Raw genomic sequence first — 26964 nt, forward strand, 5'->3', positions numbered from 1 at the left:
GCTGTGGCTCGGGGAGACGCAGAGGCCGTCTGCAGGGCCGCAGCTGACCTCCTCTCTCATGGACGCACACACGGGTGCAGCCTTTACGGGCAGGACACACAGCTCCGGACAAACAGCCTGTGCCCCGTGGGAGTGGCTGCCGGAAAGCGCGGAGCTGGAGGGCCGCTGGCCTCTGGCCTGTTTCCTCTGTGGCCACAGATGACCCCCTTGTCTTCCAAGGAGCCCAACCTTTTTCGTTAGGTCTGTGGGGGGTCATCCCCACCCCTCTAAGCCTGACCCCTGTGACCTCTTATCCTGGACCCGCCAAGGCTGTGAGGCTGTCACCCCAGGAGCTGCTGGGGGCCCATCTGCTGTCACCCTGTGAGGGTAGGCAACAGGGCCCTGCAATAGGCCTGGCCCTGCTCAGCCAAGCCCACCCTCTCAGGGCTGCTTCTGTCCCCCCGGTGCCCACACTTCCCTCCCTGCCCCCACTCCTGCCACCACCTGGTCCATGGATATGGACTTGACCCCTGGTTGCCTGGACCATGATCCTACAAAAATCTCTCCAGCCGCTAGTCCCGCCCCTCAGGGCCTCCTTGCGTGACCATGACCCTGTCACTCTGGCCCCTGGAGGGACCCCGCCTGCCCCACCCTAAGGTTCGGTCCCTGGGAGAAGCCTCAGTATGTGGGAGGGGGGAGAGGGGAAGGGGGCATGGGGGACGGGAGTGGACTGGGGCCGTGGGCACACGGAGTGCTACAGGGAGCAGCAGACACGGAAGACAAAGGAAACAAACGATTCCTTAAGATCCGCGGCCAAAACAAATTGCCGTAATTAACGCGCGCCGCTGCCAATATATACGGGCCGCCACGTGGCCGGCGTGAGGCAGGGAGGCGTGAACCGCAGAGAGCACGCGTTCCAATAAAACAGCCGTAAATGTGCGGCTGCGATAGAACTCGTTTCAGTTTTGTTCCAAAACCTTGTTTAAGTGCTTTTATTGTTTCTGTGTGAAAGAACACAGAATGCTTTTTGAAAATTGCTTCGGCGTAAGCCTCGCCTTCTCTGTGAAGTATTTCCGATCCCACAACCCCCACCCCGGGCAGTTCCGTGGCCCCAGGATGCCACCGTGTGTTCCCAGGGCGCCCACACTTCCTCCGCAGGGGGCCTGCTGGGCTTGTCCGCATCTCCCCTCCCCTTCCCCCTAGAACAACGCGGGTATACAGCAGGCACTCGGAGGCCATGCCCAGCAGAACGCCGGTCAGGGGATGGAAGAGGCAGTTTGTAAATATCAGGGAGGCCCAGAGGTTGGGAAGGGGACCTGCAGGACTGGTGAATTCTTGTTAGAAAGGATCTGTCAGCAAGATCCCTAAGATAAATAAAATCATCAATCAACGCAAGAAGAAAGGAAACCACAAACAGAGAACCTTCTCTCAGCGGCGTGGGGAGAGCTGGCTTGCCCCCCTTGGCCAGTCATCCTCTCGGGGTTTAGTCCCACATTAGAACAGCCCCTATATGAAAGGTTAACAAAAGTGGGGCCCAGGGTGGGGCCTGGGGTGAAGCCCCCAGGGCTCAGGCAGCTCTGTCCAGATGAGAGGACACCCCTAACTGAAGCTTTTGCCTGATGTTTTGGGGTCTGCAGGCCCAGCTTGCCCAGCAGATGGGGGAAGGGAGGAGAGGGGCTTGACTGGGAGCACTCAGCACCCCCATTCCCATAGACATGGAGTGTGTGGGTCTCACTTGCAGGGGAGCCTCCGGCACCCTCCCTCCCCTGCCTGCGGGCTTTGGGGACACGTGCAGGAAGGATGGAATGGGGTAGCCCTTCTCCCCTCCATGCCCACCTCAGGGAGGACAGCCTCCCCATCTGGGATGAGGGGGAGGGTCTGGCAGGCCACTGCTGAGCGGGGACCACCTGCCGGCCGTCCGGGGCAGCTCCCCCTCGCCTGTGGCCGGCCTGCACCCAGCAGACAGAGGCAGAAAGCAGCCACCAAGGCTCTGAGACACATGCTGGAGGCCCCTCCCACCCTGATTATTTTATAAGCATTTCCCTCCCCAGGAGCCTCATTCTCACTTATCTGCACACCAGCTCTGAGAGGCGGGGAGAGGGCTTTGTGTGGACACGGCCCACAGCCGCGGGAAGCTCGAGTCAGCCACGGCCCTGGGCCTGTGCACACTCAGCCTGCCGCTGCGGAGGCCATTCTTGCCCAGGAGCCCTTTCCACTAAGAGCCACCTGCCATGGAGAGAGGAACAGGGCCACTGCCTCAGGTGGGGCAGGTGGGAAGCCAGGGCCGTGCGGCTGAGAGGTGGCCCTGCTGTCCGGGGCCTGGCTGTGTGGCCGGGGGCCAGCGGCCCGGGCTCCCGACACCTCCGTCTCCTCCTGTGCAAAGTGCAGTCTTGTGAGGATCAGACAAGATGGCAGAGAGGCGTGCTCTCCGTTCTTGGCAGACGGAGGTTATCAGCTCTGTGCACACCCAGGGCTTTCCACACAGGCACCCAGGGACAAGCACCCTGAGGGCCGGAAGGAAACAGACGGATGGGCTGTGAGAGGCTCCTGCTGGGAATGTGCCCCCCCACCCCCCACCCCCCATCAGGACTCGTCCACAGCCTACACAGAAGGATGGGGGGAGGGTCTTCATTCCTTCTTGAGGGCTCAAGGTAACAGGCAAGGGAGTCAGAAGGATGAGCCTGTCCTGAGGACACGGAGTTCGAGAAACCTGGTGTCCTGTCCGCCAGCAGCTCCCCACTCCACCAGCCCCAAGTCTGGCCGGGCAGAGAGGTGCTTGCATGCAGGTGCCTCAGGGCCTCGACCCCCTGCATTGCTGCCTTCTGGTGGGCTCCCGAGCCCCTGGCCTCCCTGCAGCTGCAGCCCGAGCCCCATCGATGCTCAAAGAACATGACTGCTCCCTTTCCTCACCCGCACAACCTGGCTCGGGCCTGTGAGCAGGCCCCCAGTTAGTGGGGTGCACTGAGTCCTGCAGGCTGTTCCCAGTGAGCCCACCCCCGGCCACCCCCGAGTCCAGGAAAGGGGGTGGTGGCATAGGTGTCACGGTTTCCAGCTGCGCTTGGGTCTACCTATAGCCACCACCCCCTTACTCTTGTCCCTGGAGCGAGCCAGCGCTGAAGCAGATCTCCCAGGCCCAGCCAAAGCTCAGCTGCAGGGTTTATCTCCTAGAATCTTCCACCCTCCTCTGATGACAGGAGTGGGGACTTCCCATTAGCACCTCCCCCAAAGCGGCCCCAATGGAATTCCTAATTCTCAGCAGCACGCCTGTCTCTCCTGGGTGCCCCCATGTTGACAGGGACCCACACGGTCTCTAAACAGCAGGTTTAGGAACAATTGCTACTTATGCTCCTCTCTCATGCCCCAAAGCAGAAGAATTACAAACAGAGCCTCTGAAGAAACCCTATCAATGTGGCACCTTACGAGGATTCCTCACTGCAAGCTTCGAGGTGTGACTGCTGCCCATTTTACAGATGAGCTGACTTAACCCTGGGAGGCTTACTGACTGGCCGTCTTCCGTCCAGAGCTGACGGATGCCGCATCTCCGCCCTTCCATTTTGATAGTGAAATTCAAAATCTCAGGAGTTTGTTATAAATGAGAAAAATGATAAATTGCTCTGTAGACTTCTGATTTTTAACTCCAAAACTTACTCTTAGCTCGGGTTGGGTATATTTTATCTGGTTTAATGGACTTATTTGTTCTCTTAAAAGGAGTAATAAGTGAGGGTTTCGATGTGGGCAAAGTGAGGGCCAGTCACCCGACCCCTCTGGGCTGTGGTTCCTCATCTGAACGTGAGAGGGTTGAGCTGGTGTAAGTCCTGGGCCTCCGCTCTTCTCTATTTTACCATCATCCTGTGGCTGTTCTCCGCGCCTGACAGCTGAGAGCACTGGTTGACCCTGCCCTCAACTGGCCAACAGATGTGCCTCACTTCTGGGCATTTGTTAAAATGTAGTTCCAGGCGCCACTTTAGGTCATTAGACATGGTTTTTTGGGCAAAGGAGATTTTGTCATTTTTTTTTTTAGCTTGCCCTCCCCGCTTATATCCTAAGATGTGAAAATGGACTGAGCAGGCAATAGGGAATTTAAAATGAGCTCGGCAAAAACCCCAAAGCCCTGCTACAATAAATCGTATCACAGTGGAGATCTCTATCTAACCAGAAAATTCTCAGCCCAGACAATGGCTCATTTATTTCTAACAATATTCAATACCGCAGCATTCCCGGCCAACAAAAGGATTTCTACAGGTTCTTGGAGTTGGTTGCAAAGGGATTTAACCTACATAGGAGAGAGAGCTGTTCAGTTATAGATGCCCAGGCGTGAGGGAGACCTTTGTAAATAAATTGGAAGGTGGGCTGCTGAAACGCGGTACTTCCCTGGGGAGCACCTCACCTCCCGGCAGTGGGAGACGAAGCACCTCCCTGCTCGGGGAGGACGGTTGGGTGAATATTTGGGTAGCGATGGCTGCTGCTGGAATGGAAGCCGAGCCAGCTCTCCGAGGAAACAGTCCGTTCCTTCCAGGCCCTCAGATGATACGTTTTTATAAACATTCAGGCAGGCGGCCTCTACAGGCTCCCGGGCTCTCCAAACACATTTCAGGTTCATGGTCAGCTAGCCTCTGTTCTGAGCATGGGCACTGAGGAGGAGGCAGGAAACCGGAGGGCGGGAGGGGTCTGGAATCAGCCTTCTAAATTTAACATGCAGTGGCTTTTAGGCCGAGTGGATAAAAAATAAATTCCAGTGCTTAAAGCTCTTATCTTTGTTTACCATTCCCCAAACAGTGAGTGACCTGGGCCCTGACTCAGACTGAATTATCAACGCCATGCACACAGGACCAAGGATGGGAAGGCTGGGGGCTGGGGCTGGGGGCTGGGTGGGAGTGGGGGTGGGGGATAAATAGAGCAAGTCGATCACTCTCCACATTCCTGTGACATTTGTGACATTTATTCGGCCTGGCAGAGTGACCGGGATCTACTAATGCAGCAGGCTGTCCCTGGGGGAGAGGGGGAGGTTGTGATGCATCAGACCATCCCAGATGTGAAAGGCACCATGGACTTGCCCAATGCCACCTCCTACTGGTGAGCGATCCATGAATATCCTACAGAGACCTTGTCAGATGCTCAATAACAGCTTTTGGAAATCTCCAGTGGGCATGGGGCTTGTCTAGTTCCCTGTTACGCTCCTTTCATTTGGCCTGGCCAGCGCAGCTTAGTGGTTGAGCATGGACCTATGAACCAGGAGGTCACAGTTCGATTCCTGGCCAGGGCACATGCCTGGGTTGTGGGCCTGATCCCAAGTAGGGGCGTGCAGGAGGCAGCCGATCAGTGATTCCCTCTCATCATTGATGTTTCTATCTCTCTCTCCCTCTCCCTTCCTCTCCTTTCATTTAAATACCATTCCCTACATTGAGTCAAAGTCTTTCTCTCTGGGACTTAACCACTGGGCCTGATTCCGCCCTCAGTAACTACAGGGGAAGTCCTTTCCCTTGCGGCCCAGCCACATGACAGCACCCTTCTCCCCTTGGCTTGCTCTGTAGCACACCTCCTAGGAGGGTGTGTCGGTCCCTCCTGCTTCATCCCCTCTCCCCCTGCCCATCCTTCAACCCCGCTGATGCTGGCTTTGGCAACCCCTCCCTCCCCCAGTTGGCTGATGCAGTGGCTTCTCCTAGTTCTTAATCTCCTTGGATGTGTCCAGGAGATCGGTGACACTGTCTGGGGTCCCTTCCTTCCCAGTCTCTCTGTCACCTGTCCCTGGACAGTCCTTATGGTTCAGCCCTCAGCATCCAGCTTTCTTTCCCACCCCCATCCCAGAGCACTCATTCATCTCCCCAGGACCCTCCACACACCTGCCAGGCTGAGCTCCTCCTGGCGGAGGCAGACCCACCTGGTTTGTCCACCCAGGAATGAACCTGGGGATCACTCTCATCTCGTCACTCCCTGACCCCTTATCTTCAAAGACCCACCTCCTTTAAGTAAGACAGATATTACTTAAGTAAAATATTTTTTTTATTTTTTTTTTAAAAAACACCTCCCCTGGCAAGTCTTCCCTTATTATAATGTATATCCTAGGGAGCTTTTAAGACAATACCAATTCCTGCCCCCCAATCCACACCAATTACTACTGAGTATTCTGGGGGGGAGGCCCTGGCATCAGTAGGGAGAGCCAAGATGGAGATGACTGCTCAGATTGCTTCTCTCTTTCAACCCCTTTTCCCATTCCGAGGCGGACGCTGGAATCGGAGCTCATCGCTTTTGCCTGGACTATCGCGTAGTCTCTCCTGTCTCATTTCCAAGCTCTTCCAAACATCCAGCCTACGCATCATTGCAAGGTCACAAAATACCCCTTTCAGTGTTACCTCCACTCATCAGAAAGCTTCGATGGCTCCCTGTTACCCAATAATAAATCTTTGGATGAACAAGTATATGGTTTCCCAAATATGTAATAAGTTGTATGGTAGGTGACTGTATCTTATCTCTTTTTCCCCCTCCCAACCCTCCAGCTCTGCAAAATGTATGTCAGGTATCCAACATTTACCTGGGAGACAGGGAACAAGAAGAATTTGTCTGCAAAGTAAATGCAGATAAAGTGAGCTGGGTGATTTAACTGTCACTTACATAAGGGCTTATTTCTTTAAACATTATATACAATCAATGTGAATGATCCATGGCAATGGAGAGAACAGAATCCTAAATATTAAAAAGCAGCAGATAACCCAAAGACTCAGATCTAGTTGATTTTAGTGTATGTTTTATGCTTATGACTGCTTGTGTCTGATAATTGGGACAACTTTTAGAAATTAGGTAATTAGATGTTCCTAATTTGCCAACCCCGGCCACCCTACACATATACACACACACATACTATAGGAATAAATAACTCAGCTCCCCAAATAATGCACTATTTTTTCTCTTGACCCTTTCCCGGAATAGAGATAGTGGTTAGATTGCAGCCCATTGGAGGGGGGCGGGCAGAGGGAGGAGGGGAGGAACCCACAGTGAGAGAAAATAGAAGGTACCGGAGGGGGTGGTGACAAGCTGCTTTTCGGCCGATTCGTGGTTAAAGTTTTAGGCAGTATGTACAACCAATGTGTAAAACCGTTCAAAATATCTACAAAAGCTGAACATGCACATCCCTGTGACCCAGCAACTTGGTCCTAGGTATGTGTATCTCCAACAGAAACGTGCACATCTGCTCGCCAAAAGTCACGTACAAGAATGTGCGCTTTACTCATAATGACCCCCACACTGGGAACAGCCAAACGTACAGAAAGGAACAGATGGTGACGTAGCACGCCGAGAGTGGGCACAGTACCCCTCCATGCCAGACCACGGATGACTTTCAAGACACAATATTGAGCACAAGAAGGCAGATGCAAACACCTACATATGTAAAGTTATTATAAAGACAAAAGTAATCTTTCGTGCGAGAGGACAGGAATGGTTACCCTGGCGGGTGCTTCAGAGCTCTGGAGATCTTCCGTGTCTCAAGCTGACACTGGTTACACAGGTGTGCTTGCTTTGGGAAAATTCACTGAGCTACACTCTTGTTTGTGTTGTATTTTGTTGTATGTATGTTATGCTTCCAGAAATGGAAGGAAGGAAAGAAGGAAGGAAGGAAGGAAGGAAGGAAGGAAGGAAGGAAGGAAGGAAGGAAGGAAGGAAGGAAGGAAAGATGGGAGGGAGGGAGGGAGGGAGGGAGGGAGGGAGGGAGGGAGGAAGGAGGGAAGGAAGGAAGGAAGGAAGGAAGGAAGGAAGGAAGGAAGGAGGGAGGGAGAGAGGGAGGGAGGGAGGGAGGAAGGAAGGAAAGATGGGAGGGAGGGAGGGAGGGAGGGAGGGAGGAAGGAAGGAAGGAAGGAAGGAAGGAAGGGAGGGAGGAAGGAAGGAAAGATGGGAGGGAGGGAGGGAGGGAGGAAGGAAGGAAGGAAGGAAGGAAGGAAGGAAGGAAGGAAGGGAGGAAGGGAGGGAGGGAGGGAGGGACGGGGGAAGGGAGGGAGGAGGGGAGGAAAGGAAAGGAGAGGAAAGGAAAGGAAAGGAAAGGAAAGGAAAGGAAAGGAAAGGAAAGGAGGAGAGGAGAGGAGGTCTAGGCAGTACGGCATGATGGGAAATGCTTGGCATCTGAAGATTTGGATTTAGTTCTGACTCTGCCATTTACTAGCTGTGTGACCTTGGACAAGCCATGGACCGCTCTGAATCTCTGCTTTCTTCATCAGTAAAATAGGCAAGAAAAACTGCCCTAACACCTCACAGTGCAGTTGTGAGGACCAACGATACAATGGATGTAAAAGTCCTTTGGGCAGTAAAGTATGGCAGGAGGCAAGTGCTATTATTATAGATCTCTAAAGACAGGCATTCCTGCGGGGCGAGCGCTATCAATAAAGCTCAAGCCAGGGCCATGGGCTGTGAGTGCTGACTGTGTGTGTGCGCGCACACACAGGCTGGTTTATGTTCTTGCATTACATCCCCACCCCCACCCCCGCCCCACCAATCTCTATGGCCTGGACCTCAGAGCACAGAGCACCTGGAATAAGCCATGTGTTTATGTGAGATGAGTCTGTCTCTTTCCTTTCAAAGTGGATATAAATAGATGCTATATATACTTTCCTAATTACTTTTTCTGATATATGCATGTCTGCATCTAAACCTGCCAAATTCTTTAAACTAGCACGTAGGACTTTCTGGGCATTGGCTAGGCAAGCCAGCGCTGTTGAGAGAAAGACCCTTCTCCGGCCCCACTGTAACCATGACCTCCGCCCCCCCATTGCCTCTTGCTCCAAGCCTGAAACCGCTCACTAGCCATGTCTACGGAATCTCAGAGCTGAAAGGACCTCAGTGCCTCTGCTGCGAGACTTGGGCAGTGAGGAGCCCAGGCCCTGCTCAGGCCTCGCCCGAGGACTCCCTCCTTGGAGACTGATGGCAAGGGGAGGGGCTTTTCTTCTGGGTTTGTGGGCAAAAGGGCAAAGCCAATGTCACCACACTCCCCTGGACTGGTTTCATGTTATAGTCTTATGTCCCCTGGAGAATCAGAGCAAATGGAAATCTGTTCATCTGGCTGCATGGCCCGTGGCTGTCCCGATGCTAGAATGCTGCATCCTAAGGGATTTCAAGTTCCCTGCTTCCTGGAGGGGAGGGAGGGCTGGGATGGCTCAGCCCGCTTTACATAGAGCTATGGCGGCGGGGGGGCGGGGGGGCAGAAGCACCCATCAACACTGCTTCAGGCTGCTGTTGCTGCGACTTGGGAGGCACAAAACTGAAGCCACCCTGTTTCTATTTCCTTTAGCAAAATAGGACAATGATAACATTCCTATTAGCTCCCTGATCTCCAGGAAAAATCTTCTTTTCTTCTTCTTCTTCTTCTTCTTCTTCTTCTTCTTCTTCTTCTTCTTCTTCTTCTTCTTCTTTTTTTTTTGTTAATCCTCATCTGAGGATATTTTTTCTATTGCTTTTCAGAGAGAGTGGAAGGAAGGGTGGGAGGGGGGAAGAGAGAGAAAGAGACAGAGAGAGAGAGAGCGAGCGAAACATCTATTGAAAGCATGTCAAACTCAAAGGCTAACATGGGCCAAATAAATGAGGCATGTGGCCCGTGAGCCATGAGTTTGACCTGCTTGATCTATTGGTTGCCTCCCACATGCACCCCAACTGGGGGTGGGAAGCAAACCTGTAACTCAAGTACGACCCTTCGGTGCGTGGCCAACACTCTAATCACTGAGCCACACAGGCCAGGGCTCTGGGGAAAATCATTTTTTCTTTATATATATTTGTATCAATTTCAGAGAGGAAGGGAGAGGGGGAGAGATAGAAACAACAATGATGAGATCGGCTGCCTCCCACACGCCTCCTACTGGGGATTGAGCCCGCAACCTGGGCACGTGCCCCTCATGGGAATCAAACCTGGGATCAAACCTGGGACCCTACAGTCTGCAGGCGATGCTCCATCCACTGAGCCAAACCAGCTAGGGCTGGGAAAAATCTTTTTGAAAGCAATGACATTTTTTATTTTCTTTTTCTCATGTACACTCCACATCATATTTAGGGTGTGTGTGTAGATGTGGGTGACTCGGTGTGTGTGTGTGTGTGCGTGTGTGTGTGTGTGTGTGTGTGTCTGGCTTACAGAGAAAATGTACACAATAATCTAAATGTAGCAAAGCGATATTAATAGGAAAGAGCAGTATGATATTCTCTTCAAGGGCTTTATCTAAAGATTTTCCATGAAGCTCCTTTAACCATCAGTTTACTTATTGTATTTAGATATCGGTTTACAGATCCTAACCTATATGATCTAAACACTAAGAAACCAAGAACCTTCAAAATAAAATTCGAATTACTGCCCATTCAAAATCAAACGCAGAAGAAAAAAACCTCCCTAGAAATGAAGGAATGCTGGATTGGGAGTGTAAACCACAACACAAAGATCCAGTTTACTGTTTAAATTTCTATTTTTCCCAATATTTATCCATTAAGTATTTAGTCGATATTTCCCAATGTTAAGTATTAGTAAATATTTAATACTGATTTTCAACCTTCTCAGGGCAGTTACTTATGCTATGAAGTAAGCCCCAGCCGAAGTAAACTCTATCAGATTTTAGAATCATTCTCCTCTTTGACGAATCCTTACAGTTTCGTACACAACGGAGGGCCTCCCGATGAAATGAGCTCCCTGCTACTGAATATGTCCGAACAGAAGTATCATCAGCTTGTTTGGTACATTCAGTTTCCAGAGACCTTTCACCGGCTCGTCCACCCTGCCCTAGAGATGGGTGGGGAACTGTCATGACCCCAACTTACAGACCAGGTGACCTGCTGATGTTGCCTTGGCAACTGGCCCAAGGCCACAGCTGATGGGCCATGGATCCAGGATGGAGCCCCAGCTGAACCTGGTGACGACTCCAGGCAGGGCCACGATCAAGGACCGAGGCTGCAGGACACCCTGTGGGGGAAGCAGGCAGGCTGACTTTAAGAGTCCTCCTGGTTCTGATTCTGAGTTCTTTGGTCTGTGCAGCAAGAGTCAGGGAAAACCTCTAGGGACCACTTTTTTTTTTTTTTTGGCATCCCTGGGTGGGCACGAACCATAGGGACTACTTTTTAAGTCATCTTTTGGAAGATGCTTCACATGCGTCCTGTCTGGACATAGAGAATATTCTGCTCAGACCCCCCCAAGGCCCCCCGACACTCCAGGCAGGCAGATCCCGCCTGACCAGATGGACAGGGGGCTGAGCAGGCCCAGGCCGGCAGCACAGGAACGCTCAGCCCACGGTCCAGCCTCCTTCCTGTGAGACGCTGCTTCCATCTTCAACACTCGGGGTGAGCGGCCAGCCCGCTCTTCAAGGAAAAGCACTTCCTTGACTAAGCATCCCTTCCTTCTCCTCTTCACTTCTCGTGAATTCTCCTCTACCCGCCAATTTTTTCACTCTTAGTTTTTTCTAGATGGCAAAGAAAAATGTGTAGCCTATCAACCCACATAGCAAATGGCCTTTGCCTTGCTTTTCTGACAGCCCTCCACCACTGTGTACAATCCCCGCCACATTTCATTGACTTCTGATGCTGCCTGAAGGCTTGCCCCGGTGGGAGCCTTTCTGCCTCCTGTGCCTGGAGACCTGCTCCCTGTTGTCCAAGATTCAGCCCCCAGTGTCCCCTCTCCCACTCGGCCACCCAATGCAATCATTTTTAATTCTTTAACACAGCTCAGAGTCTTTGCAGAGGCTGTTCCACCCACTCCCGCTGTTTAAATGTCTATTTAGTAGTTTAACTTTATCGGAAACAAAGCTTTAACCTACACAAATTGGAAGAGTAATTGCATAAACCCTGGGTATACCCATCACCTGACTTCAACCAGAGTCAACTTATGGCCACTCTAGTTTCATGTGACTCCCACCCTACCCCACTTCCATCAAAGAGGAATCCCAGGCATCTCATCACATTGTCTGTAAATATTTTGGTATATATCTCTAAAGAAAAGGGCTCTTTTCTAAAACACGCCCACCATACCATCATCCCACTAAAAATAAACCATAAGTTCCTAAGCACACAGAATATCCCCACAGGGTCCAAGGCCCTGTGATTGACTTTTTTTTTTTATTGGTTTGAACCAGCATCTCAACAATCCCACCCACTTTTCACCTGCTTCTTCTTATTCACTGTAAGGATCTCTGTTTACACATCACTTCCTTCTAGCAGCTGTCCCATCCAAATGCCAGGATGTGTGCCCCTTGTCAGTTCTCCCACAGCTCCCATCCTGTAACTCAGTGGGTCTCAAAGTAATGCCCCTGTGCCTAGCACAGTGCCTGTTCAATAGTATGCACCAACTCTCTCTGGGTTGGATGAACAAGTAAATAAATGAGCTCCCCAAAAAGAGCTATAGTTCCCATTCCTAAGCCCACAGTCAGTATAAGGACTTACTTAGGAGTCTGTTTCCCCATGGAGCAGAGACTTGATCCTGTTGGATCCCAGCACCTAGCCCCCCACACCTGGCACACACTAGGTGTTTGAGGGATTGCTGAATGAGTAACACTTGGGTTTCCATTCCAAGTTCCATCTGTGTGACTTGGAGGTTCATGGCTTCCCTCTCTGGGGCTTGTTTTACCACCTCTATGATGAAGAATCTGGATTCATGATTTCTAAGGTCCTTTTGGGTCTAACTTATGATTCTGAGTTGGGGCCCAGCCTCCAGGGGAGTCCCCATTTGCCATACATTTGCTGCCCTCTGCTGGCAGGATTGGCTCACAACCCCTTTGTCCCAGATTTTCCTGAAAGAACTACAGGCCGGCAAAACTCGGTCCCAGAGAGTAGGCTGGTCTGTAAATGGGACGGGGACATAAAACATAGTCCCATGAAAACACAGAGGCCTGCGCCTCCCTCCACCCCATCCCGAAAGGAGGATCCTGGGGTAGCAGACAGACAGGAAGACTAGCAGTGGTCTGACCCCTCAGGCTACACACGAGAACCTGGGGAGGGAAGGACTTCAAAAGAAAAGATGGGGCCCAGGCTCCCCTTCAGACCAATAATCAAATCAATAGTGTGGACCAACGCTCCCTGGGTTGAATGAATAAGTAAATGAGGTTGGCGGGGCCCAAGCATCCATCTGTATTAAAAGCCGTCCGCTGCAGCTCATGTTCCACCACATCAGAACTGCTGGGCCACACTAATGCTCACATGTGCAAGTTGAGCCAAAAGCTTAGAAGCACAGTTAAAAGCTCCTCCAGGAAAAGAATAAATGAAGACTTTGACTTTATCATACAAATATCCCTTAGTCCGTCTTAGCACATTTTCTTTCAAACAGGCTCACCCAAACCCACAGCAGGCTGCGACCCCTCAAAGACCTTCAGACCTCTGTGCCGAACACACTCAGTTCGGCGGGTCCTCGAATAATGTCATTTCGGTCAATGTCGTTTCGCAGGGTGAGGGCCAGAGCAGGACAGTGCCACTGCAGTGGAAGTCGTCAGGGGGTGTCAGGGTTCCCCAACATGGGGTACTATTAGCTCCATACCTCCCCCTCCCCCAGCATCTAATCAGTATTTCCCAACTTTTCCTAATCTGATAGGTGACAAATGGACTCTCATGGTTTTCATTTGTATTCTTATCATGACAACTTGTATTTCTTCTTCTGTGCTTTGCCTCTTCATAGCCTTTGACCCTTTTTCTAATGAATTTCTCTTCTTAGCTCTTTGGGTTCTGTTACTATTTATTAATCCTTTATAAGTGTTGCAAACTTTTCTTTCTTCTTTTTCTATTTCACTATTTGTCTTATAACTTTATTGGTACCTATAACCACAGTTGCCTCATTTACTAGCTGTCTGGCCAGTTTGCTGGGAGGATTAAATAAGGTAGTGTCTATACAATGCATAGCCTGCTGCACCACTAGGACTCCATAAGTGCCAACGATGTTTCATAACTGAACTTCTCTATATGACACTCAGAGACCCCAGCCCCTGGCTGGGCCTGCCTAGCCTCAATAATATACTAGTAGCACCACGAAACAAGCACAGAGGACATTCTGCTCAACAGGACATGTGGGGCGCTCATCACATGCCATCGAGGTGATGTCAGCTTTGGATCTGGTGGGGGTTCCATTTAAGTGTTTGCTCAAGTTGGAGCAGGACTCTAACGTGAAGGGAAAAGACAGAAGGCTGTGTGACTTGGTCTAACTCGACACTCTTCCTTTGTCACATCCCTCGGTCAGATGGCCCCTGAGTACTGCAGCCTCCAGGAAGGCCTGCCCTACCTGGACATGGTGATCGCAGAGACCTTGAGGATGTACCCACCGGCTTTCAGGTAGGCTCGCACCCCCACCCTGCGCCCCAGGTCCCTTCAGCATCACTGCTTGGGGTCCTCACCTGTCCAGTCTGCCACTACCTGCGTTATCACCAACGCTGGACTCAAGCTCCTTGGAGGCAGGATCTGAGTCTTACGTTTCTTTGTATCCCCTGGGAGCACCAGGTGTAATGCCTTCCATGCAGTAACCACAGCAATAAGCGTCTCAACATGACCTTCCTCCCCACCCCAAGCTGGTCTCCTTGGCCTCCCAGCGTTAGATGGCTTTCGCCACTCCCCTGGCCCATTCCTTCCTTCCTTCATTCAGCAGCTTTTATTGAGCATCTGCCTTGTGCCATGCACTAGGAAATGAGCCACGTACAAAACAGAGACACACCTGTGCCCTTGGAGTTGACATTCCAGGGGGGGCTGCCAAGGCCTGGTCCCCAACAGCCCACACCTGTTCTGTCTTCGGAGTTCCAAGCCAAGGTCTGACTGCGCCACACCGCACTGTTCCTCACTGCCTCCCTCCCTGGCACTTTCGGCCCTAACTATGCTTCGTGTTATATTTGGACACATTTCAGCTGCTCTGTAAAATGTCTCCACTGTACATCCAGCCACGCTAGCCTGTGGCGCCTTGAGAGCAGGAACCAGGCCACCTGCTTCTTTCAAAGTCCCCCTAAACCAGGCATCTCGTGGAGCCGGGTCTCCCTTCAGGTCTAGATTTCAGGCTCCAGAATCAGAAGCCACACAATAAAGTCCATCCACATTTCTATGAATGAATAAACCACAAGGAGATATAAGAAAATGTGGATGATTTGCAGGTATCTTGAAATTATATTCCAAAAACATCACTAGAGAGTATGTTTGTAGATATTGTCCAATATGTTCAGGCCCAGAGCAAATGTAGAGAATACCAGGGTGTGAGTCATGATACGTGGTCCCTGAGCACACAAGGCTTCTATCACCTGTCTGGGAGGAGTGGTGACGCCAGGCCTGCCTGCTCCCCTGGGGCCAGGGTGAGGAGTGACTCCACGGGCCTTCCCTGATTTGGAGGGAGCCGCAAAGCAAACTGTATCCAATCTTTGTTTTTTAATGATTTATATCCAACGTCCTCCTAATAGAACTTGGGCGGCTGCTAAACACATTAAAAGAAAATTCAAAATAAGACATTCAGGGACACAACAAAGACCGTCAAAAGGAAAGAAGCCTTTAGGGGGCCCCAGAGACACTGGTGTCCCAGGTCAGGCCCGGGGGTGCCGGGGCTCCTGGCACAGGGGGAACTCAGCTGAGTTGAACAGTCGTATTCTCTAGGGGGAGGAAAGTGTATAAACTCATCAAAGACACATCATTTCCTGGATCTAAACCCAATCAAAAATTCATCACCAGACCTTGAATAGATGACGTGTTGAGTGACAAAATGAACAGGCTCTTAAACACAAAATGCCGCGGCCAGTTCTCTAGTCCTCCTGCTGGCCTGTACCCGCAGCACCATGTGAGCAAGTCGGCAACAGCATCGCTCCTGGGAAATAGCACACTGGTGCTCCCACTCCGGGGCAGGACAGAAACCAGAGTACCTGGATGCATTTGTTAAAATTCTCCCATAAAGTCATATAGTGCAGTGACCTATACTGACAGAATGGGTCTAGGCCAGTGATTTTCTACCTTTTTCATGGCACACATTAACTAATTACTAAAATTCTGTGGCATGCCAAAAAGTATAATTTTTGCAGGTCTGACAAAAAAATAGGTATAATTTTTATTCATTCACACTGGACAGCTATTATTGTTGGCTGTTGACAATTTTTAATTTGACAATCTAAGGGAAAAGAGGTCAGGGCCCCTGACTAGTCAGGTATTGCACGTTTTAAAAAGTCGTATGGCACGCCAGTTGAAAATCGCTGGTCTAGATATAAAGTCAGGACAGTCTTGGCCCAGCCCTGAGTTTACTGTGTGACCTTGGGTAAGTCCTGTACTGCTCTGTGCCTCTGTGTCCTGAGTGTTCAATGGGCACACGTGCCTGCTCCGCCTGCCCCACGGAGTACAGTGAGAGTCAGTGGGATAGTGATGGGAAAACGCGCTCCCCTCTGAGCAGCCTGCCATGGAAGGTATGAGGTAAAGAGCAAGAGGCACTGAGCTTCGAGTCTAGTGGCCAGCTTCCAGTCCTGCTCCAACCCTGGGCATGCCATGATCTCCTGGGCCTGACCTTCCTCTACCCCTACTCCATTGGCATTTTAAACTGAGCTCTGCTGATTTCTGTTATCAAACAACAAAAATGAGACAGGCAAACCTTCATTATTCTCACCCAAACAAGAGGCCAATTCGCTTTGGCCCAGGCATAGGATTTGAGGTGAATGTAAAGAGAGTGAGAATTTTATTATTCTATTCTATTCTAGTCTAGTCTAGGCTAATTCTATTCTTCTATTCCATTTTATTATCCCTTTAATCTCAGAAAAAGCCTGCTAGCTTTTCCCAAGCACTGATATAACTTGACTGACACCCTCATCTATAAAAATAACTCAGAATGGCCCTTGTGAAAAACATAATTCTTATTGAAAGGTTATTAATGTGAGTCCAATTTCTATGCAGTAGAATTCAGAAATTTTTTTCTGGCCTTTTATGCAGCCTAACCGAGCCAGAGAGGCCACCATGTTCAGAAGGGAGGCCCTGTTTTCTGTTTTGTAGGGGGCTTTGCATCCAGGTCCAAGCTATTTCCGGTAAAGATGACAAAGAAGGGAGGCCAGGGAGTAGGCTTGTTTGATCCTTTTTGAGCTGAGGTTGTACACCCCTCCCCCCATCTTCCTGCTCAAAACTGGGGTTTTGCTCCCAGATACATACACATATTAACTGCATTAGTAACTGAGGATCTGAATGGGGCCCCACAACCCTGCCTCTCAGGTTCCTGACTCTTATATTAAACGCTCATAACAGAGTGATGAATGCTGCAAGGAGCTGCAGTTGCTGTTAATATCTTTTATAGCTATAATTAATATAATAATTTTATCTCCTCTAAGATATTGAGGGAAGCCCAGTCCTACCACTTGAAGCAAAAGCCAACATAGATTATTTTTAATTTTTTAAAAATTATTTATATTACCAAAACAATATGCTTATAACCTAAAAAATACCCCAAAAAACTAAACAACACAGAAGGATCCAAAGAAAAAGTTGTCAGCCTGGTGCCCTGCCATCCTCCACCCCAGACCCATCCCCTAGAGGAGATAATGGGAGCAGTTTAGGAATTCTTCCAGAAATTGTCTGTCCATATGCAAACATAGAGAGTCTAGCCCTTAAAAATAGAACATAAAAGGGATTATGCCATGGCCATTCGATAAAATAAACCATCTGACCAGAAGCATTCCTCTCTGGTGGAACTTATCCATAGTGACACAGACAATGAATGGGGAACAGATTTTCAAACTCAAATTTCCTTTAGGTAAAGTGAGGGGTGAGGGAGGGTGTGGCCATGTAAACCCTCACCAGAAATAAGCCCTTCAAAGGCACCCATGTGCCCCCAACCCAGGCATAAGATGGGCTTCAGGCTGGATGAAGGAAGGAGCAGTGACTGCGCTTTCACCAAGGGCCAGGCCAGTCTAAAAAGCCTAGAGCAAGCATGTCAAACTCGTGGCCCACAGGCCACATGCCTTGTTTATTTGGCCCCTCTGTTAGCCTTTGAGTTTGACATGCTTGGCCGCGGCTGCAGGGTCCTGGGCAGTAGAGACTTAATGGGGTGGGGTGGGTAGGCCTTGGTCACCCCCCGAAGGGGACAGGGCCTCCTCTTCCCTTGTCCCTCATTCCACACTTCAGACCCAGAACCCCTTTGCCCCAGCATCGCCCCACCCTAGCTCTCCTCATCTCTACTCTGCATCAAGGCCAGGGTGACCCGTTGTTCCCCCCTCCCTCCTGGCGCCCCCCCCCCCCCCCATCCAGGTTCACACGGGAGGCGGCACAGGACTGCGAGTTGCTGGGGCAGCGCATTCCCGCGGGCACAGTGGTCGAAATGGCTGTGGGCGCCTTACACCATGACCCCGAGCACTGGCCACGTCCAGAGGCCTTTGACCCCGAGAGGTGAGCACCGCCCCTTCAAATGGGCCCCTGAGGGAGGTGAGCCATGGGAGACTGTAGGTGGCTGCCTGGAGACCCAGATTTGGTAAAGATCTAGTACCATTGTCCCCTGTCAAAAGCCAAGGCAATCATATTGTACCACTTTTAAAAGCCCCAAACAGAATCCAGAGAGTTAGCATTTTAGCAGCACTGCATGCAAGGAACAAGGCAATTTCAAGTGGGTGTCTTCTGTTTGTTCAAACCAGGACACAGGACACCAGATCATATTTCAGGTGTGCACGGGAAAGTAACACAACATCTTTTCCTTTTTAAAAAATGGAGTCTGATCCAAAACAAGATCAACACAATTTCTCCATGAGAACCAGCTAGAGTGACTAACATGGCACACCTGGACCCCCTCCTGCCCCTACGTGGGATGTGGTCCCTTGTTTACACTTCATTTCTAGGCTCCCAGGCTTAAAATGTCTGCACCGATATCCACAGCCCCTCCTCAAAAGAACGCATTTCTATCCCTTCCTGTGCGATCTGGCCAGGGAGGGCTGGTCAGGCAGCAGGTGGGCTCCACCTTCAGCGCTTCCAACTTCCCGGGGACCCAACCCCAGCTCTACAACCAGCCACAGGGAAGCTGTGGGCAGTGGGGCCTAGACAAATACTATACTCTGCTGCACAGCCGCTCCTGGAAATAAAGATCGGGAACCATAAACAGTGGCCGCTGGGCTTATAGCATCATCTTTGAAACAAACATTGCATTAATATTCAGTTGAAAAAGGGGATGGGGGGTCCAGGGTACCTTGGGCCCAGAAAAGTGTGGAGGTGGTAAGATGTGAGCTGACTACCACACAACAGTGGCTGTCGCCTAGCTTTACTGCCACAGAACACGTGTGGCACACGCTGCCATGTGTAGCAGATAGGCAATTCCTCTAAGGAAGGCCCTCCGTGGCTCAAGTACCACAGCCTCCAGTAGTTCAATTTCACTGCTTGAACCAGAGGGGCAAGGACAGCTGGCAGGACCTGGCCTTGGGGCAGGAGAGGAGGACCAGGGCCCGGGGACCCTTCTTAGAAAGTATGGCTGGTGTCACCTCTGGCTGATGGACAAGGTGGAGCCCAGGGTCCAGGTAAGGGCTGTGGTTTCTTTAAGGCTCTTACCTTTCTGGGTCATAGTGAGCCCGCAGGCTCGTTAACAGCATGATGGGCTGTAGGAGGGCAGGAGGGCAACATTGACTGTCCAGGTGATTCTTTTCATTCAAAATGCCTTTGCAGGAAGGGAGGAGGGGGGTGGAACGAAAGCTCAGGGATTAGCAGCCACCAGCTCCATAGTTTGGGGACAGGCCCAAGAGAAAACGGGATTCTGTTGCCTTTGGTGGTTAGGCCCGCTTGGTAGGATCGTCACCTCTGATGTAGGGGACCCTCAGCCAGACCGAGTGGCTGAAGAGGCCCCGAAGTGGAGGCGGGTGTCCTGGGCCAACCCTGACTGCGCTGCCTCACAGGTTCACGGCCGAGGCCCAGAGGTGCCGGCGACCCTTCACCTACCTGCCATTCGGAGCGGGTCCCCGGAGCTGTCTCGGGGTGCGGCTGGGGCTGCTGGAGGTCAAGCTGACGCTGCTCCACCTCCTAAGCAAGTTCCGGTTTGAAGTCTGCCCTGAGACTCAGGTGAGCCCCCTGCAGGTGAGCCCTGCTGCTCCAGGCTCAGGCGTGTTCACCGCGTTGTCTGCACTGCAGCTGGCCTAATATTATTATTATTATTCTTTGTACAGTAGGGTTAGCCCTCATGATGCTATAGCCCTTCCCTCCTTGGCAAAGAGAATCCAAAGTAGGTTTTATTATTCCCATTTTCAGACGAGGAGCTAAAAAGAGGTTAAGTAACTTGCCTGAGGTCAAACAGTTGGACTACAGGCTCCGTGAGGACAGGGAACAAAAGTTTGTCATATTTATTGTTCGGTGCCTCAGCACCCAGCTTAATGCCAGGCACATGGCAGATGCTCATTCACTCATTCAACAAACATCAACAAGCAAATGAATGACTAGCGAGAGTGAAGAAACTGGGGTTCAAATCAGATCTTGCTCATTCCCAAGCCCTCCCTCTCCTCCACATCCAGCAGCCTGTCTGCAAGGGGCTAGCTGTTCCCCACACAACCGGAACTTTGCTCTCCTCCATGCCTTTTTGGAACTCCCCTGCACAGCAGTAGACCTGGACCAGAGCGCATAGGGGACAGATAAGGACACAGTGACAGATGGTGACAACTTCTAGATCCAGAGTGGCACTGCCCCTCTCTTCTAGCAAACAGGGAGACTGGGGTGGGTGCTGGTCCAGGAGGAATAAGGAGTTCAGTTGGGTTAAAAAAGATATTGGATGTGAAAATGTCCACCAAGTTCTGATGGTCACTGCTGGAGAGAGGAGGGACAAATTGGGAGCACAGAGTTGAGCCAAAGCAGATGAGGGAACAGAGAAAGAAGGCAGGTCTGACTGCCCTACGTCTTCCACCTGTGCAAGACTTCCTTCTGGGGTTTGCCTCATTACCCTTCATCTTGACATACAGTACAGTGGCTGGACCAATGTCCCCAACCACTGCTTATGCCTGGAACTTCCCAGCTCAAGAACCAGCCATGAGTCTGGAGCCTGCTGATCTGGGGAGAACTTATCTGAGCCCATTTTACATTCCCCACCCCAACTTCCCACTCTAAGAGCGTTCTACCTGCTCAGGCTACTGCCCCGACCTGGAATGTCATCTCTTCAACTTTCCACCCCAAGTCTAGTCCCATCCTCCACATTCCTGGGTGTTGCCTCAAATCCCGAAGTGACTCCTGAGAAGTTCTGCTCACATGGCTTCTCCCATTCCTAGACCCACCTCAGGAGTCACCTCCTCCAGGAAGCCCTCCCTGACTTCGCTAGCCCCAAATGACCTCCTTTGTTTGAAGTCCAATGGTGTTTCTAGTTTGTCTAGGCCTGCACTAGTACAGGAGCTACTAGCCACGTGTGGCTATTTAAATGTTAATGATGAAATCAAATAAAAAATTCAGCCCCTCTTTCCACTAACCACATTTCAAGCATTCAACAGCTACATAATGCTAGTGGCTACCGTACAGGATAGCACAGGTCTAGACCATCTTGCTTCTGGGGCATAAAACTGGTCTCCCATCTGAACTATAATCCTCAAAGACATCTGACAATTCTGCCGAGGCCCCAGTAGTAAGGCCTGGTGACTCCTTTCCTCGAAAGGGTTCACGTGAGCCACTGAACCATCATTTTACATATGGCTCCAGGGGCTATCCTGCTTCTTAAGTATTGCTTTGGTGTTTCTTCCAAGACCCCAGCCCACCAGGGATCTTCCTTGTGAGACATAAGGAAAGCTTTCTGCATGGCACTGAGGTCAGACCACAGCACACTTGAGCAGGGAACAGCATGAGGCCCAACTCCCCAAAGTCCTTCCCAGAGCGGCTGCTCAGTGTCTGGCTGGGCACAGGGAGGGAGATGGAGATGAGAAGAGTTTGAGGCTTGGCTCTCTATTTTCTAGTCATGTGACCTTGAACAAGTCACTTGGCCTCTCTGAACCTTCATTTCTTCATTTGCAAAGTGAGCCACTACCACCTCTTTTGCAGGGTTCTTGGGAGAATAAATGGGAATTATTAACACAGGAAAGGGGGGATGAGCACCAGTGCTGCAGGGCCCAGTGCCTAGTCCTGGAGAGGCAGCTCTGCTGGGTCCGAGGGGTCCTGATGGGAGGCTGCATTGCTCGCTCCTGGCTCAACTCTCTGAGTCCTCAGCTGAATTTCCATAACCCTGCTTCAGGCCCGGTTCCAAGAATGTTTTCCTGTGGTTGTGTTTAACTGTGACAAATATTTTAATCTCCTCTATCTTAGGTACCACTGCAGCTAGAATCCAAATCTGCCCTAAGTCCAAAAAATGGTGTCTACATCAAGGTTGTCTCCCGCTGACACAGTTACAACAGCACCTTCTAATTCAAAGAAAAGCCTTGTGGAAATTCGGATTTGGGGGAAACGTCACCTAAGTAATTTAAAGGGTGCCTGGCATACAAGTATAAAAGAGGTCATTTCCGTAACATTTCCTAAATGTTTAATAAACGTTTGTTTGTTACACTTAGTTTTGTCTTTGCCAATGGTGTTTGAACCACAGATCCCCCTCTCTCAATAAGGAATTGCTGATAAATAAGTGAAACTGTAGCTTTGACAAAATGACTGAGAACTTGGGGTTTTGTCCTGGCCTCAGGATGGAAGGAATCGACACAGGGGCACTGTGCTGAGCTGTCCTGATGGTACCAGCTCATAGTCCTTTTCAGCTTCTGGTGCTTTGCAGTATTTGACTGAGGCAATGACATTCAGAAGTTCAACTTCAAAGGTGGTTCAAAAGCTTTATTATTCTTTGACATTTCTAGGTAGGGTAATGCCAACTTCTTAAGTTTCAATGTACAGAAAAGTGATAGAGGCTAAAGTGTACTTTTTCTTTTTAAGAGCATCATCATCTTTTCTTAATTTTGATCAAGAAGTTAAAATACAGAGGTGAATGTTAGTAAAAAGCAGTTATTGTATTGCTGAGAACTTTAAATTCAACAAAGAACTTGCAAATTGAATCCCAGATCTCCCACCAGCAGCCATGATCTTGCCACCTCAGAGAGTTGAACCTCGGTTTCCCCATCTGTAAAGCAAGGAGGCTGACCAAGATCAAAGACCTTTTCCTCTATCTGACCTCTGAGCAGCATTAAGGGGCTAAATGCCGTATAGATAATAGGAATCTGTGAGCATGGATGGGATACCCAGATGCTGACCCACCTTTAGAAAGTTCAGGCTGTTTCAGGTGAGCTGGCAGAATAGGTTGCCACATATCTGTGGCTGGAAATGCTGCCTCTGCTGTGAAGTCTTCTCCCTCCAGCCCAGAGCTCCCCATGCTTCACCCAAAGGGCTCCCCTGAAAGTTCCTGAGAGGAAGGCAGCCTTGTTTCCCAGCACTGCCCCAGCCCTGGTTGTTGCCCGTCCTCTAGGACAGTGGTCTGCAAACTGCGGCTCGAGAGCCACATGTGGCTCTTTGGCCCCTTGAGTGTGGCTCTTCCACAAAATACCACGTGTGGGCGCACATGTACAGTGCGATTGAAACTTCGTGGCGCATGCGCAGAAGTTGGTATTTTGTGGAAGAGCCACACTCAAGGGGCCAAAGAGCCGCAGTTTGCCGACCACTGCTCTAGGAGGTCCCACCAGCCCATCACAGCCCTCTCATACTTGCTGCCCACCACCTGCTCATCTCTGGAATCCAGCCCCTTCGAGATGCCCAGCCCAGGGCTCAGACTCCTGGGAAAAACCATCCATTCCCATTCCCGGTGACCTATTTGCTCCCCTGATGGCCCCACTTGTCTCCCCCAGTCCCTGACCCCCCATGGCCATCACAGAACCTCATCCTGCAGAAGGGCCCAGCTGAGCACCTGGCTCCCTAGCTGCGGTGCAGGTCCACACCTGACACCCCAGCCCAGCCGTGGGCAAACTACGGCCCTCGTACCGGATTCGGCCCGTTTGAAATGAATAAAACTAAAAAAAGAAAAGACTGTACCCTTTTATGTAATGATGTTTACTTTGAATTTATATTAGTTCACACAAACACTCCATCCATGCTTTTGTTCCGGCCCTCCGGTCCAGTTTAAGAACCCATTGTGGCCCTCGAGTCAAAAAGTTTGCCCACCCCTGCCCCAGCCCATCAACTGTTGGCTTCCCCTCCCCTTCTCCATCCAGATGGTCACAACCTCCAGACACAGCAGTCAGGCTTCCTAATGGGCTAGAATCGCTGGACTCACACATCCCTGGGCTGTTTAAAGCCCACTGTTCACGCCCAGCACCAGCTAACACGGGGCAGGAAATGGCACTGACATGTCCTGAACAAAGCCCTCCAGCTGCATACCAGCTGGCCTCCTGACAACTTCTTGGCTATCACACACACACTTGCCCTGGATCCTGTTAATACATTCTGAGTCGTGGTCATTTTGACTTCTCATCACAGTGCCCACTTCCTCCTGTGCCCACACAGGAGGAACAGCTTTCCCCATGCCCACCCTACAACCTGGTCTCATGGACCCCCATTCCTCTTGAATTTCCAGTCCATGTAGTTGCTTTCCCTGACTTGCTTTCTCAAAGGTCAGCCAATCCATGTTGTCTGCAGTCTTCATAGCTCACATGACTTTTCTGGAGCATTTGATACTCTCCCATCCCAGGTTCCTCTTGCCATCCTTCCCACTAAAATTCCCCAAAAGACCATTCCTGCTTCCCACTCCTCGGCTCCCAGGAGCCAGATGGTTAAAAAGCATAGGATCAGTATATCTACATTTAAGACTTAATAGGCTGCCCTGGCCAGGTAGCTCAGCTGGTTAGAGCAACATCCCGATACACCAAGGTTGCAGGCTCAATCCCCAATCAGGGCACATACAAGAAGCAACCAATGCCTGGCCAGCACAGCACAGTGGTTGAGCATTGACCTATGAACCAGGAGGTCACAGTTTGATTTCGGGGCCCATGCATGGGTTGTGGGCTCGATCCCCACTGGGGGGTGTGCAGGAAGCAGCCGATCAATGATTTTTTTTCATCATTGATGTTTGTATCTCCCTCCCCCTTCCTCTCTGAAATCAATAAAAATGTTTACAATTTTAAAAAGCAACCAATGATTGCATAAATAAGTGGGACAGATTTTTTTTCTCTCTTCCTTCCCCCGCCTCTCTAAAATCAATACATAAATTTTTTTTAAAAGACTTAGCAGGCAAGCACCTGTTTAATGATTCTCTGACACCCCTCAGGCCCCCACCTACACGGTAGGAGGACTAGTGACCTAATCAAAAAGCAATGAATGAAATTTCAAGATTAGTCAGGATGTGGGGGAAATATTTGGGAGGTTCTGAAAATCATAACATATACACCTAGGTCCTGCTGGTGAAAAAGGTAGTATTGTCATTGCTTCTTCATTTTTCAGGTCATTTAACTCAGTTCTCTTCTGGCCTGATTAGCTGACCTGTGTCAAGTTCCAGATCACTCTCTGGGACAAACCAACTGAACTGGAGGCATCGTGTGGAGAGTGAACATATTGTATTAGGAAGGTGAGGGGAAGAAGGGTGCAGGTCAGGAGAGGACTGTGGCTGTAGAATGAACCTGGGGGGCCAATGGGTACAGCACCCAGGAAGGGGCAGACAGCCTCACATCATGGAGCTTCCCTGCCAGCCCTCTACCTCTGGATAAGAGCCAGCCAGTGTCTAGCAGACTCCACAACCTGCTGTGTGTGGAAGACACACAAAGGACACACCCACCTCCTCCATGTCCACAACATACAGTGATTCTAGGTTTGTGGGGCTTGGAACTTGTATGAAATGGGAAAAAGAAAAGAAAAATACTAAGATGTAACTTGCAAATTTAACCAAAATGTATGACCATGTGACCATATAGCTGGGGCCCCTCCTAGGGCTGTGGAAGGGGCTTCTTCAGCTTCATGATAAACTAGACATAGCACCCCCAAAGTCAATAACAGGGGCTCTGTGATATTCCAACACCCAGAAAAGCTCCTGTACCCAGCAGGAACTCAATACACGATGCTGAAGAATGGACTTCAGTCGTCACCCACTTGAGATAAATATTATTTTATTTCCATATTGTGACATCTGCAGCACAGGTATTCAAATCTCATAAAGATATAAAACCCATATTCGGAGGATGTCCAGTGCGCTTAGAAGATACTGGGACAAGCATTCACGCGCTAGGCCCATGACAAAGGGAAACCGCAGGGACTGAATGACACCCCACAGTAGCCATGTGCCTGACGATGTGATATATGGACCAATTCCAAGGCCAGAGCCCAGGAGAAGCAGCAGAAGAGCTGCCTGGATTAGAACCAGAGCAACAGACACCATGACTGCACCTCCCTAGGCCACAAGACAGGTTTTTCTGTACATAGACTATAAAAAGTCGAATAATGCCACTAAGACCCTGAAAAACCAAATCACTAGAGATAGACAGAAATTATTAAAAATTAAAACCAATCCATAAAATAGTTAACTAGAAACTCTGTGCCTGGTGCCAATCAGTTGCAAAGTCAACAAAAATAGTAAAACGTAAAACTTACCCTAGTAAAAATCTCACCTACAATCACTACTGGTTAGCCCATATCAAGCTCAAAAATTACTTAAAACCAAAAACTATCATCAGCAAGAGATTAAGAAGGTAACTTCATTGAAAAGTCAATGTTAAACAGTTCATTAAAAGCTTTTTTGTTATAAAAAAAAAACAAAAACAAAAAACTTTCCCAAATAGCTATTTCAAGGAAGACAAGCCTGAAAGGTATGAAATGCATCCTCGAGCTCACTGCCGGATACCAAAAAAGGATGCTAGGGTTAACAGGCTGGAGGCCCCATCCACAGGCTTGCTGGAGGTGTACTGGATGACGTACTCTGGATAGACCTGGTGCTTCTCAAAGATCACGAAGATAGAAGGGTCTGACATGCTGTTCACACAGCTGTCGTAGAGAACGTTGCCCTGGTTCTCCTTGGCCGGGGGGCGGACTAAGGAGGCATTGCCTCGGGTGAACTCGCCCACCAGCACCCGAGCCAGGAACATCGTGTAGCACTTCGAGTCGGGTTTGGTGTAGTGGTGGGAATATGCAGCATCTCGGGCAAAGTAGCTCCCTGCAAAAACACGCACAGGCTTAGTT

At 50.2% G+C, this 26964-nt stretch overlaps 2 protein-coding genes across 2 annotated transcripts in view; one reads left to right on the forward strand and one right to left on the reverse strand.

Annotated features, from left to right (window-relative positions):
* Window positions 1-22364, forward strand: part of TBXAS1 (thromboxane A synthase 1) — a 153568-nt gene extending 131204 nt beyond the window's left edge. Inside the window, exons 11-14 of the mRNA XM_070424019.1 lie at window positions 14147-14238; window positions 18148-18285; window positions 19770-19932; window positions 22141-22364. Coding sequence (XP_070280120.1) covers window positions 14147-14238; window positions 18148-18285; window positions 19770-19932; window positions 22141-22215 — 468 coding nt within the window. The 3' untranslated portion in view covers window positions 22216-22364. The remainder of the gene's footprint in view (window positions 1-14146; window positions 14239-18147; window positions 18286-19769; window positions 19933-22140) is intronic.
* Window positions 22365-25881: 3517 nt separating this feature from the next.
* Window positions 25882-26964, reverse strand: part of PARP12 (poly(ADP-ribose) polymerase family member 12) — a 49192-nt gene continuing 48109 nt past the window's right edge. Inside the window, exon 12 of the mRNA XM_070424020.1 lies at window positions 25882-26938. Coding sequence (XP_070280121.1) covers window positions 26616-26938 — 323 coding nt within the window. The 3' untranslated portion in view covers window positions 25882-26615. The remainder of the gene's footprint in view (window positions 26939-26964) is intronic.

Source organism: Myotis yumanensis, unplaced genomic scaffold, assembly GCF_028538775.1.
Source record: "Myotis yumanensis isolate MYYU_CA2020_CCGP unplaced genomic scaffold, mMyoYum1.0.hap1 SCAF_9, whole genome shotgun sequence".
Classification (NCBI taxonomy): Eukaryota; Metazoa; Chordata; class Mammalia; order Chiroptera; family Vespertilionidae; genus Myotis; species Myotis yumanensis.